Source organism: Pteropus medius, unplaced genomic scaffold, assembly GCF_902729225.1.
Source record: "Pteropus medius unplaced genomic scaffold, Ma_sr-lr_union100, whole genome shotgun sequence".
NCBI lineage: Eukaryota > Metazoa > Chordata > Mammalia > Chiroptera > Pteropodidae > Pteropus > Pteropus medius.
In genome coordinates this window covers 49,680,895-49,695,207 of record NW_024349800.1, presented here as the reverse complement: position 1 = coordinate 49,695,207, position 14,313 = coordinate 49,680,895, and the positions used below count along the sequence as shown (strand labels likewise).

The 14,313-nt window shown below is 41.5% G+C and overlaps 1 protein-coding gene across 1 annotated transcript in view; it reads right to left on the bottom strand.

Annotated features, from left to right (window-relative positions):
- Positions 1 to 14,313, bottom strand: part of CGREF1 (cell growth regulator with EF-hand domain 1) — a 17,927-nt gene extending 3,614 nt beyond the window's left edge. The window contains exons 1-2 of the mRNA XM_039886946.1: positions 14,284 to 14,313; positions 10,662 to 10,812 (exon numbers count right to left, since the gene is read on the bottom strand). Of these exons, the coding sequence (XP_039742880.1) occupies positions 10,662 to 10,812; positions 14,284 to 14,313 (181 nt within the window). The remainder of the gene's footprint in view (positions 1 to 10,661; positions 10,813 to 14,283) is intronic.

Genomic DNA, 14,313 nt, shown 5'->3' with positions numbered 1-14,313 from the left:
CCCCTTGCCCCGCCAGCCCCCCAGGTGCTCAGAGAAGTACAGTTTAAGTGCATTGGATCCAGTTTAGTCCACTCGCTTTACAGATGGAAATGAGCTCAAAGAGGTTAAGAAAAAGGCCAAATTAGAAATGCAGAAAGTCATAAAAAGACCAAGACTTAAATAGAGAGGCAGATTGTCAGTTTGTATTTATTAAAAACACCCAAGAACAAATTAAGAGAGGCTCAGACTCCTTGAAATAGGTTTAAACTCACGTAGGGATTGAAAACACAACAAACCAGGGTCAAAGCAACAGCAGCCCCAAGAACTGCTACTTACTACAGTTAGGAAATTGGGTCCCAATGTGAAGGAAGTAAGAAAAACTTCCCCTTACGCCTACACAATCATTTGATGATATGAAAACAGTCAAACAGAGAGGATCGATCAAAAGCATAGAGCACGAAACTTTCTGATGAGTCCCTCAGGGGTGTTCCTGAGGAAGCAGACGCCCACTAAAGCTGAGGCCTGAGACCCCACGCTCATCGCTAGGAAGACAAATCATCAGGTGCTCGGTTTAGGCAGAGGGTGAGGAACTCTCTGAAACAGTGCCCTCCACTCTGGCTGGTGTTCAATTTTCCTAGAGAAAGGTTCATATCTTTCAGCAGATTCTCAAAGAGTTCCATGACCCCGACAAGGTTCCGAACTATTGCAAGGGTGGACGTCAGCTTCCTAAGAGATGCGGGAAAGAGCAGGCGAGCATCTGGTTAACAGGAAGATATGTGATGTGGGAGCCTGGCTGTAGCCGTGCCAGCAGAACTGCCCTGAGGCAGCAGCAGCAAACATGGAAGCTCACAAAAGGCGAAGCTACCGAGAGTCCTAGAAACTGTTTTCAGTTTTCTATGCATACGTTAATCCCGAAGGATATGGTCTGCGTAGTTAGTCCAAACTCCCCAGTGGTCAAACGGGTGCTGAAACCACAGCTGCTTCAAAGGTGTTCACAAACACTGGCTGGCAACGCAGGTCCTTGGGCTTTAGTTGTTGCACCCAGGAGAGAAAACCTTGGGCTGGTGAATGGGAGGCAGCTGGAACCGAGATCTCCATAGCAAGTGGGGACCCTCAGAGGTTCCACCACAGTGGGCACCCCTCATTGAAAAGATGGACTGGTCTGGTAGTATACGAATAGATGTCCCAGTGAAAGTAAGTCCAAAAATAGAAAGTATTTTTCTATTTGGTAAATTTTTCTATTGGATAAAAATAGAAAGTATTTTTTCAAATGCAATGAGTTGGCAAGGAAGTAAGAAATTCTCTTGGAGTACAAAAGCACAGTGAAGCCTGTAATCCCGGGGGAAAAGTCAGCTTGACGTCAGCTTCTGCCTTAAGAGTATCTGCCAAACCAAACCCCAGGTGAACTTAAGCTACCGGTTTGAGCGCTTTGTGCAATAGAGGAGACCAGAGATAAAGCTTGGACCCATCCAATGTGAGGAGACTAATAGGGAGATTACCTGTGTAAAGCTGGGGTTCAAATTGCTCAACTCTCAATCTAAGGGTGAACAAAAAGTAAATTTGCCTGAAGAAGGGCAGCACAGAGTCTTACTTATTTTGACTTTGGCACAGGGTAGAAGGGAGAAAAATATATTCCTTTGAAGAGGAATTTCCCACTTAATTGGCCAACATTTCTAATCAGTTCTTTTTTTTTTCTGCTTCTGTAAATATACTTGCTACATAGTACAAAGATCTCGGGGTCAACTGAGAACTCACCCTCCCCTTAAGATATATTGCTTTTAGTGTTTAGACAGATGTATCCCCTCTCTTTAAGATGTATCGCTTTGGTGCTAGTTAGAAAAGATGTATTGCTTTAGTGCTTGTTAGAAAATCTCATGCTCTGTAACTGCCTGTAGCCCATAGCAATTTCAGGGGTCTGTAAATCAGCCCATGCCAACTGTAACAACGTGGGTATAATAGTGAAATTGCCCCTAAGCTCAAGGCCCAGATTTTCAGAGCACTAGCTCTTCTGGGACCACCGGTGTCATAAAACAGTTCCCTTCCTCTCTGGGTTACTGCTTGGATTTTCGCTGGTCTGATTTTTGGAGCTTTTGGGATTTTTCCATAACACCTTGAGAATTTGTAACAAGTCTGGTCTCATGTGGATTCAAGGCCTGAATTAATGCTACCTCTGTGGTTCAAAAACCTAAAGCAGATCATTTATTTTGAAGTGGTACCTCGTTCATAGTACCCCTAGTTGACCGACAGAAGAAAATATACACCTTGTTGGGAGGAACACAACTCCAATCCATGCTCAGAGAAGTTCCATAGGTAAAGTTCAAGGAGCATGAATTCACAACCAAAAAGTCATAAACGCCCAAGGAAATAAGACACTGTGAATAGCAGCCAGCTAAACAATAGCAGGCAAAGCCATACTCACAAAAACTGAAGAGAGTAGAATTATCACACAGAGAACATAAAGAATATTTAATGTGTTTTAAAGAGAAATTTGCAACTATGAGAAGGAGTTAAGAGCATAAAAATGATCAAATAGATTTGAAGACCAAATATATACAAATATAAAGAAAAGATCGATTTAAAAAATGCAATGAATTACAGTTCAAAAACAAGGTTGAAACTAATGTACAATGAAAAGTTACAACAGCAGTAACCTCTGGGAAGAAGAGATGGGAAAGAAGTCAGGAAGGAATACAATTAGGAGCGGACCAGTGTCAGGCCTCCAGGGCGCTAGCATATTCTGTGTCTGGACCTAGGTGCTGGTTGCTTGGGCATGCTCACTTGGAGATCAGTCTATTTTATTGGCACTTTGTACACACATGTATTATACTCCAATAAAAAAGTTTAAGGATGAGAAACATAAAAATAAATGCAATGAGTAAAATATATTAGACATAGATGATTTGAGAATTAATAAATTGGAAAATAGATCTGAATAAATTATCCAGTTTGTGGGGAAGGAACGAGCTTTCTTCCACCCTCAAGGTTCTTTCGGCTGGTCTAATAATCAAATAGACATGAGACAGATTAGCAAGAGAAAATAACCAAATTTAATACATATATATGTATGGAAACCTCACATACATGAGAGAGTCAGAGACCCCACAAGCACAGAGGTTCAGAGGTAGAAAGGGGAACTGAGGGATATAAAACATCTTAAACTAGGGAGGTGGTAAGGTGCCTTAGGGGCTTCAGAGGATTTCTGCAGGAGGATAAGAAGAACAAACAATCAGTAAATAGAAGTTTGTCCTGCCCTGCAGACAAGTCAAAAGAGATTATCTCGACAATCTCTCATCAAAGGCAAGGCCCCTAAGTCATATTCTTCCAAGTAGTCAAAGGAGGGGCAAAAGTTTCTCCTGAGCTCGAAGCTAAAGTTGCTCTTAGCTCTAAACAATCCATGAGCCACAGAAGCACATCTTGGGTGACTAGTTCTGAACCCCCACAACTTCACGGAATCAAAGACAGGAAAAAAAAGGTTAAGTGGCATGGAGGATAGAAGAGATAATAGAGATAGAAGTAGTACTTGAAGAAATAACAGTTGAGATTTTTCTAGTATGTTGCAAAACACTACTATTCCAATCCATGAAGTCCAACAATCCCAGGCAGATTAAATAAACAGAAATCCACACCTGGAGCTTTTGTGAAACTAGAGAACAAGAAAAAGAGATGATCTTAAAGCAGTCAGAAAGAAAAGGCAAATTACCTATAAGGAAGAGTAGACTGACAGTTGATTTTCAACAGCAACAGTGATGCCAGAATACAGTAATATTGTATTTTAATATGTTGAGAAGTATGTGGGTGGGGGGGATTGCTACTCTAGAATTCTATTCTCAGCAAAATGCTCTTTCATGAATGAGGCAGAACAACAATAATTTTAGATAAACAACAAATCTTAAGGATACAAATTTTAAGGATAACCACTAAAAGCAGAAATGGAATGTATGACAACCAACCAGCACAGAATAAAATGAATGGAATTAAAAAAAAAGAATTTACCACTAACATTCCTTCATTAAAAGAAATTCTAAGGTATCTATTTCAGGAAAAAGAAAATGATCCTATTATGGTCTCAGTGGTTTGAAATGCGAGAAAAAAATAGAAAGTATATGGGAAAATATAAACAAACATAGACTATTAAACTATGATAATTATGTTAATATTTATTGTTAATTATGTTAATATTTATAATTATGGGACAAAAAATGGACTAAACTATAATATTAGACAACAATAAGATATAAAGAAAGAATGGTTGTTTGGGAAGAGAATAGACGTACTGACCAACTTTGTTAAATATGCATATAAAAATTTTAAGGATAACCACTAAAAGAGCAGAAATGGAATGTATGACAACCAACCAGCACAGAATAAAATGAATGGAATTAAAAAAAAAAAAACAATTCGAAGGAAGGCAGGAAAAGAGAAAAGAGACACTAAAAAAATTAAATTAAAAAGGTAGACAAATAGCATAAAATAAGATGGTAAAGATAGATCCAAGTATGTCGGTAATCATAAAAAAATATAAACTCATCATTTAGGAACTAGAGATTATCAAAATACACATAAAACAAAATACTGTTACATGCAATTTTCAAGAGCTTAACCTAAAAATAAAGACAGAAATGTTGAAAGAAAAGAATGGATGAAGGATATATAAAGCAATACTAGACAAAAGAAAACTGGTTTTAGTTTTAATGATGTTTTATTAGTTTTAATGATGTTAGATTAGATTTTAATGATGTTAGATTAGACTTTAAGGTGAAAAGCATTATTATAGATAAGAGTGTCATTACAAAATTCACAAAAGTTTACTCCTCTGGGAAGATATAATAATTCTGAACTTGTGTGTATCTAATCACATAGTCTAAAAAAATCTAAACCAAAATCTAGCATAACACTACGCATTTATTAGAATGGCCAAAATCCAGAACACTAACACCACCGAATGCTAGCAAGGACGTGGAGCAGCAGGAACTCTCATTCTTTGTTGGTGGGAAGGCAAAATGGTACAGCCGTTTTGGAAGACACTTAGAATTTTTTGTACAAAACTAAACATAGTCTAACCACATAATCCAGCAGTTGTGCTCCTTGGTATTTAGCTAAGGGAGTTGAAAACTTATGTCCAAACAAAAACACAGATGTTTATAGCAGCTTTGTTCATAATTACCAAAACTTGGAAACAACCGAGGTGTCCTTCAAAAGGTGGATGCATCAATAAACTGTGGTGCACCCAGACAATGGAATATTATTAAGTTCTAAAAAGTGTATAAGCTACACTTTGATTTATCCAAGCGCACTATTCATGACCTATCAAGCCATGAATAGATGTGGAGGAATCTTAACTGCATATTACTAAGTGAAAGAAGCCCATCTGAAAAGGCTACACACTGTATGATTCCAACTATATGACATTCTGGACAAGGCAAATCTTTGGGGACAGTAAAAAGATCAGTGGTTGCTAGAACCTGGGCTGGGGGTAGAAGGGATAAATAGTTGATGCACAGAAGATTTTAAGACAGTGAAAATATTCTGTGTGATACCATAATGATGGATACATGTCATTATATATTTGTCCAAGCCCATAGACTTTGGGTGACTATGATGTGTTAGTGTAGGTTTACCAGTTCATCATGTACCACTCTGGTGATGGATAATGATAAGGGGGAAGTTATGCATGTGTGGGTATGGGGAGTATATAGGAAATCTCTGTACCTTCCTCTCAATTTTGCTGTGACCCTAAAACTGCTTTAAAGAAAAATAAAATCTTAAAAAAAAAACCTGGCATAACTACAAGGAGAAAAATCTAATCTGCCATTATGATAGAAGAATTTAACATATCTCATTCAGTATCTGAAAGATTAAACAGACTAAAAATTAATAAGAATGTAGAAGATTGAATAAAACAGTCAATAAGCCTGAACTAATAAACAGAGAACCCTATTCAATCATTTAGTAAATATATATTCTTCTCAACACATGTGGAATATTTATAAAAACTGATAAGTAGTATGCCAGAGAGTATGGCTCAACGAATATCAAAAAATTAGTTTCACACTATGTTATTTGAACAAAATGCAATTACGTTAGAAATCAGTGACAAAAAGGATATAAAAATCTCATATATATGGAAATTTAAAAGACATGCTTACATATAGATCAAAGAAGAAAACATAATGGAAATTGTTAAATACTTAGAATTGGATAATCTTGGAAAAATATACTTCAAAACAAGACATATAGCTAAAGTAGTATTGGAGGGAAAATAGATTGACATAAAAGGTTAGAAGAAAGGCTAAAAGTTAATGAGTTAAGCTTCCAACTCAAGAAGTTAGTAAAACAGAATAAACTTAAAGAAATTAAAATAAAGAAAAAAAGAAAAGATAGCAGAGGTGGAAAATATAATAGAGAGGATGGTGTTTCTTTAAAAGGACTAATAAAAATAGACAAATCTCTGACAATTTTCGTTAAGAACAAAGAGAAAAGGCACAAATAAACAATATTAGGAATGATAATGGGGGCATAACTACAGAAATAGAAGGAATTTGAAAAGTTAGTCAATATAACCAATTGCCTAGAAAAAAACAGCAAAACCAGTGGAAAAAGAAATACCAAATTTTAATAGTTCTATAATCATTAAATAAATTGAATCAGTGAGTATTAACCTATATTGTTTGAGGAACTATAAACCTGAACTATTTCTAGAGCAATCTGCAAATGTGTCGTAATTGCCATGAAATCTTGATCCAACAACATCATCCTGGAGATCAAGTAAGGAAGAACACAAATGGAAAAAAAAGTTGTAAAGGTATTTATAGCTATGCTATTGATATTAGTCAAAGAAATGTAAACAACTTGAACATCTAACATTTAGGCAATGACTAAGCAAATCATATCGTATGACAGAAACATTAAACATGATAAATATTGCAAACTCATAAGTTTTAAAGGAAAAAAATGGAGAGATTCAAGTATATCAAAGTTTAAACTTCTGTATCATGAAAGACACCATCAACCAAGTTCCAGGAGACAAATGATAGAGGACCGTGGGGAATGCAACTAGGGTTCAAGGCTACCTGGGTTCTCATTGTTGTGGAGCTCACCACCACCTGGGCCTCAGCTGGGGGTTCAAGACAGAAATCTCCATAGCAACCCATGGAGAGTGACCAGGAGGGCAAGCATCAACAGGGAAGGCAAGTATAAACATAAGTTTGTAGAATAAGGATAAACAGCATTCATTTCTTTAATATTTATTGAGCACCTACTATATATGTGAGGCACTATCTTATAAGGTAATAAAATAAAGTAGAATTACTTACTTTTTTCTTCGTTAAAGCTTGCAAATACATAAGTAGGAAAAGATACAAATGTTAAAACAATGATTAAGAGAAAGTCAGAGAAACACAAAATTGCTAAGGAACAGGTGGCACAGCCCAAAGATTAAGGGTTTGGGTCCTAACTTCAGGCTGCCTAAGTTCAAATCCAAGCTCTGTGACTCACTAGCTGAGTGACTTCTGTGTTTCAGGTTCTCTGTCTGTAACCCCTCATGGTGTGTTGTCAGGGTTAAATGAGACAAGATGTATAAAGCACAATACCTGGTTATACAATAAGGCCTTCTTCCTTCCAGAAGTTTTCCGGGACTGCTTGGCAGTGGCTTCACACATACCCACCATCCTGGTCTCCCCACCTGGACACCCTCAAATTGCTTTCTCCTCCCCATCTGCTTACTGCCAAGATCTAGGCCAACAGGAGGCACTGGAGTAATTTACATCCCTCAGAGCTGTCAAAACCTAGTATTCAGGTTTAATATATCATCCATAGGCAGTTGCCTTTTAAAAGAGGACAAAGAATACCTCTAGTGGTAACACTTCAGACTTAAAGGGGACACACTCATCAGATCTCACTAATCAACTCACTTGTGAGGCCAACTGTGCTGGTTTAAAAACTGGGTTTGCAAATTCTTTGACACTCCTTCCCACAAAAGCTGGAATCTAATTCACCTTCCCTTGTGTATGAGCTGTACTTAGTGACTCACTTCTAAGAAACAGCTGAAATGATGTTGCAAGACTTCCAGGTCTTGGTTAGAAAAGGCCACATAGATTACTGTGGATATGCAGATATGCACCTCTGGAACCCGAGCCACCATGGAAGAAATTTGGTGTTGCTGAAGTCTCCATACTGAAAAGACGATGTGGAGAAACCACATAAAGCTAGAGATGCCTGAGGAGCCTCAGCCATTCTGGTGTCCAGCTGCTCACATCATCCCAGACCAGGGACCACACAGGTGAGAGAGCAAACTTTCAGGTGATTGCACCCCCCTGACTTCAGGATTCTACAGCCAACACAGAATGGAGCAGAAATGTGCTTGTCTCTTTAGCCCTGTCCAGACTACACACTCATGAGCGAAGTCAAAGCCATTGTGTTCGGTTACTAAGTTTTGAGATGGTTTGTTAAGTCGTTATAGTAATTAGAACTAGTGTCATGAGTGCGTGTCTGTGCAGCCACACAGGGTCTTGCTCTAGGAAGGGCTCTGTGCTTAGTTTAATGCTCTGCTGTTACTGTCTTGAAATTCTTAATCTTATTTGTGCATTGGACCCTGAATAGTATGTTCCTGGTCCTGAACCCTGCCCACATAAATTACTATCACTCCCCTTCTCTTATGTATATGTCATACCTATGCAACTATTCAGTATGCGCAGTGCACAGAGAACGGCTTTGGAAGCAGCCAGACCTAGGTTCAAATCCCAGCTCCACCAAACACTGTCTCTGTGACCTTGGGAAAGTTAATTATCCCCACTAAACTTCAGTTACCATATCTGTATACTGGAGAGAGTACTTACCTCACAGGGTTACAGTGACTATGAAGTGGATAATGAATTACTTCTTCCACAAACTAATGCAGTAGCCTCTCATTCTTGTCCCTGCCTCTGCTACCTTCTCCATTTAAAGAATTCCCCATACTCACATAGGATTAATTTTCCTTTTCTAGAACTCCATCACTCCAAACCCTTCAATGGCTCCCTATTTCTATTACAGTCCAGAGTCCTCATCAGGGCATTCTACAATCAGTTATTGAGTCATCATTTTAGACTCATCTTCCAGTGCTCCATCACAAGAACAGAAGGGTTAGTGGAGTCTCCTGATACACTTTTCAATTTCACTTTTCAGCGCTTTTGCACAAGTTGTTCCACCTACTCCCTGGAATATCCTGGGCCCTCATGACAACCTTAGCATCTGGTTGTAGTCTACTTCACAAACTTAAATAAGTGCATGTGGACTTTCAGTGCCATCTAAGTAATATTCTCTTAAGTAATGCTTCCAACTGTGACATTTTAAGTACAGGTAACTCACCTCTCTCTATTACTTAAAGGAAGTCAGGCTAAGGCACCTCCAGTAATGAGTTGGTGAAATGTGATTTGTTCACACCCATTTCTAAGCATTCTCAAAGTTTTTGTAAGCAACAGAAATGAAGCAGTTATTGAACCACTGCCTGTCAAATAAACTGTTCCTACTCATTTCCTATAACTGTAACATGTGTAAACATAATTTACCCTAATGATCACATGAGAGCCACAACTGTCACTTAACAGTAATGATGTTAATTCAGTAACATATTTCACACACACACACAGACATACACACTCTCACATACTCACATTCACAATGATTCACCATTCCAATTTCTTCAAACCTTTGCACCAAAGCTTAAGAAGAGAGCCAGCCTTGGGGGTTAGACCTCTGATCAAATCTTGCCTCTCACAGAGCTAACGGTGTGGTCTAGGCAGGTGTCTTAACATCTTTGGGCCCTGGGATATTCATTTTGAAAAATGAGGATAGTAGTATCTATTTCGTAGGGGCTTGGGGAAGATGCAATGGATAATACAGGTTAAGTTAATGTTGAGAGCAAACTGCACTTTTTTTTTCTAAATGGGAAATAGCTGAAAATGAACAGATGCTCCCTGAGTATTTCAGACTCTGGGATGTGGCAGTGACCTTTTATCTTGCATAACTTCCCACCCAGTCCAAAAATTTCTTCCACAGAATCTGTCAATGGTCATTCAGTCTCCACTCGACTTTCCAGGACAGGAGCCTAGCACCTCACAGGGCATCCATTCCATTTCTGGCTAATCCTCTCAGGAAGTTACTTGGAATTGAATCCCCTCTCTGTCTCCTGTGTCTCCCCGCACACCCCTCCCAAGAGAAGAGGCAGTGGCTATGCAGCCAAAGGGTTCCTACAGCGAAGAGCTAGGCTCCATCCTGCCACTTCCAGTTGGACGATCACCTCGGCTCTTCCCCAAGTCCCCCTTTTCTTTATCTGTCAAATGAGGATGATACTCCTGCTAGCCCTCCTCTCTCTAAGGCTGTCAGAGCGACAAATGAGACACTTGGATAATAGTGAAACCTCATTATCACACAGAGAGAATTTAGGATTCGCTTTGCACCCCTTCTTCCACCTGCTCTCAGGGGTGACCTCCTCCCGAGAGGTGCCAGGAGGCGAGGGCCACCGCTGCAGACTCGTCTGAGCTGCAGGAGATGCAGAAGGACTGCGCCTTCAGCATCCAGACCCAGAGGCCAGGAGACCGCCTCCGCCCCGCGGTCCTAGCCCGGGCGCGGCGCGTCTCCGCTGGCTGTGATAGGAGACCCCTGATACCCACAGCCCGTCTGCCCGGGGCGGGGTTCGGACCCACCTGCGGCGGCTCCGCGGGACTCAGGCTGGGGGCCGGCTTCGGCGTCGCTCGGGGCTGTGCGCAGCCGGCTCCTCGCTTCCCGCCGCCGGGACCTCCCCCGGGCAGCTCCACGTGGCCGCTCCACGTCGCCCTCCCGGCTGCAGCCGCCGCCCTGGCCCGGACAGAGTCCGGAGCGCCAGCGCCAGCGCCAGGGCAGGGCAGCCGCCCAGCCCTGACTCGCCGGACTCGGCCCTCAGAAGCCTCCACCCGGCTTCCATCCCGCTGTGTGTGTGTGTGTGCGCGTGTGTGTGTGTGCGCGCGCGCGTGCGTGTATACGTGTGTGTGTGTGTCTGAGACAGAGACACAATCAGAGCTACAGAAAGACAGATGGTGAGGCCACTGTGTACAAGAGGCATGTTTACCTGTGGTGATGCTGTATGTACCGCTGCCTGCAAGCACTCAGATGTGTGTGACAACATACAATGTAACATACTGTTAGGGTGTGTGATTGTGACCGGTGTATGTGGCTGTGTGTTTGAGGAACTTGCGACACAGTAGGGGATATTCTGTGTGACTGTGTATCCAGTGTGACAGTATGGTCTTGAGACTGATTGTCTGGTGTGTGATGTACAAGATGTTAGTGGTATGTGTGTTAAGGTATTTGGATGAACTCTTCCTGAGTTGTTTGTGATGCTCGAGTGACAGCTGTGACTGCTAGTTTACAATGACAGTGTCATTGTGTGGCTATAACTGTGCATTCCTGAGAAGTGGCTCCATGGTGATGGAGGTGGGAGGAGTCGGAGAAAATTATCTTAAGGGTGTTGTGGTAGTTGTTTGCCAGCACAAAATGTTGTAGTATGTGGCTGTAGCTTTGTGGTCAAAATAGAGTGTCACCTATTTTTGTCACAGTGGCCATTCCTCCACGGAGGCTCTGGACTACATCCTCACCCACTGCCCCCAGGACTTAGTTCTTTGAATAAATGACTTCTTATCTCTCTGGAATCTTTATCTTCTCCCTCTCCATCATCTCCTTTCCATCAGCATCCATCACAACAAACCTCCTCTCATCAAGGTCATCCTGTCCTCCTTCCTGTGATGGACACTGATGGACACTACCTCCTTGGATCACAGCATCTATTGGTTTCAGCAACACCATTATTCTCTCTACAGTCATTTCTTCGTAGTTTTCTTCAAGTATCAAGGGCTTTCTCCTTACTCCCCATCTGCCTATGTGTTCATCTGTTCATGTAGCTTACATTACGCTCTGTTAAGGGTTGAATTGCCTCCATCTAAAATTTATATATTGAAATCCTAACCCCTAATACCTCAGAATGTGACCTTATTTGGCAATACAGTCATTGCAGAAATAATTAGTGAAGATGAGGTCAAACCGGAGTACGGTGGGTCCCTAATCTGACTGGTATCCATATAAAAATGTGGATACATACGCATACACACATGCTTAGGGAGAATAGCATGTGAAGATGCAGGTAGAGATTGGGGTGAAGCTTCTACATGCCAAGGAATTGCCAGATTGCCAGAAACTAGAGGAGAGGTGTGGAACAGATTCTTCCTCACAACTCTCAGAAGGAACCAGTTCTGCTGACACCTTGATCTTGGACTTCTTGTCACCAGAATTGTGAGACAATAAAGTTCTGTTGTTTAAGATACCCAGTTTGTGGTACCTAGTTATGGCAACTCTGCAAACTAATATATCATCTAAATGCTGATGACTATCAAATCTCAAATTACAATCTCTAAGCCCCCGACTACTTCAAAAAATTGAACATGCTATTGATTTGTTCCAGATCTTAACTTATAAAGGTGACTGAGTGACAACATGGAGAGGTCAATGCTATGGAAAGGAAAGTTTAATGTTACAATTCCCCTAGAAATGAGAGGCACAGCACACCACACAGGACCACAGGTGGAAGCGCCAAGGTAAGGCAGAAGGCAGAAGGCAAGGGAAAAGCTTAGGCCAGAGCCTTTATTAAATGAGAAAGGCAAGGCATGGCAGGGTAAATAGCTTTGGACTGGCTAATTGAATATTTTGGGCTGTCCCTGGTTGTCTGGGACCTGGCCCTGTGTTGATTTAGGACAGGGTATATATTGGTTTGGTGTGTGAGAGTTAAAGGAAGTGGCTCAGAGTATAGACTCTGGATGGCAGGGGACATGTAAACAACTTTGGCCATTAGTTTGGCTTTCTGATTAATGGAAGCCAAATAGACAATGTAATAAAACACAATTAGAACATTTACCAGCACCCCAACCTCTACATGTCTGAGTCAGAATATATCGTCTTCTTCCTCAAACCTTCTCCTCCCCCAGTTTTCCTATCCCAGAGACAGGCACATTATGCATCCCTGAATCAAAGCAGTCTGAAACCTGGGGGTCATCCATGATTCCTCCTTCTCCCCACACCTCCAACCTACTACCAAGTCCTATCAATTCAGCCTGTGTGAAGACCTTCACTTTCCCCCCAGTCCAGCCAGCCATTATCCTTGCCAAAGTTCTGCTAACAAGCCTCCTAATTGGCTTCTCCACTTCCATTCTCTTCCTCCTCCAATCCATTCAACAAGTAGCCCGAATGATTCTTCTAAAACAACTCTCAGCATGTCATCCACTCCTATATAAAACTCTGATGGCTTTCCTCCATCCTTAGGATAAATGCTAACATTCTTCATATAGCTGCTCACAACCTGGTTCTTGACCATCTCGTATGCTCCAGGCACACCAGATTTCTCTTGGTTCTTTTAAGAGGTCTCTCATATCCAGGCTTTTGCTTAGGCTGATTTCCTTTCCCGGAACAACTAACTATTCTTTACCTGGGAAACGCCTACTCATTTTTCGGTTTCGCCTTAAATGTACTGTCATTTGACATCCGGGTACACTTTCTCTCATCCCATGGAGTTTGAGAATGCTCCTCAGCGCTGCCACTGCAGCTAGACCTCCCCTTGTATAGCATCATGCTCTATTGCAGGGTTTAACCCTGACTACACAGTAGAATCTTCCAGAGAGCTTTTCAGTTATATTGATACCTAGGCTACACTCCAGATCAACTATATGGGGGCTGGAGCCTGGGGCACTGGTAGTTTTTAAAACTCCCAGATGATTCTAATCTTCTGTCAAGGTCGAGAGCCACTGCTCTAGATGAGTTGTTTCTACATCTCAGTGACGACAAGGACAGCATCCCGGGAATAGCCCAAGAGCCTGGTACAGAATGAGTGAGGAGTAAAAATCTGTCTCACTTACTTGACAGGGATTATATCATACAGAGAGTGACACCGTATGATTTTAAACTATATGTGTGTATGACTATTGTAATGCCACCCACTCAGTAGCTGAAACCCAACAATGTGACAGGGTGGAGATTTACAGTGTGAATGGTTCTATCCAGTGTGTGAGGACCACTGTGAATGGCTGACACTGTGGGACTTCGGCATGGCAGACACTACGTGAATTAGCCATGTTCTGAGTGTGAACTTCACTGTGAATGGCTGTACTCTGTGACAAAGCAGAACGTCACCACTGGAGCGGCTGTGTCCCGTGTGTGACGGACTGAGCGGCTGGGGTACCTTGACCAGGCTGCCTCTCTTGCGCCGTCAGGGCAGAGTATGAGCAGGGAGCTGGAGGTGCCCCTCACCAAGATGGCGGCTATGCGGAGGCCGCTCAT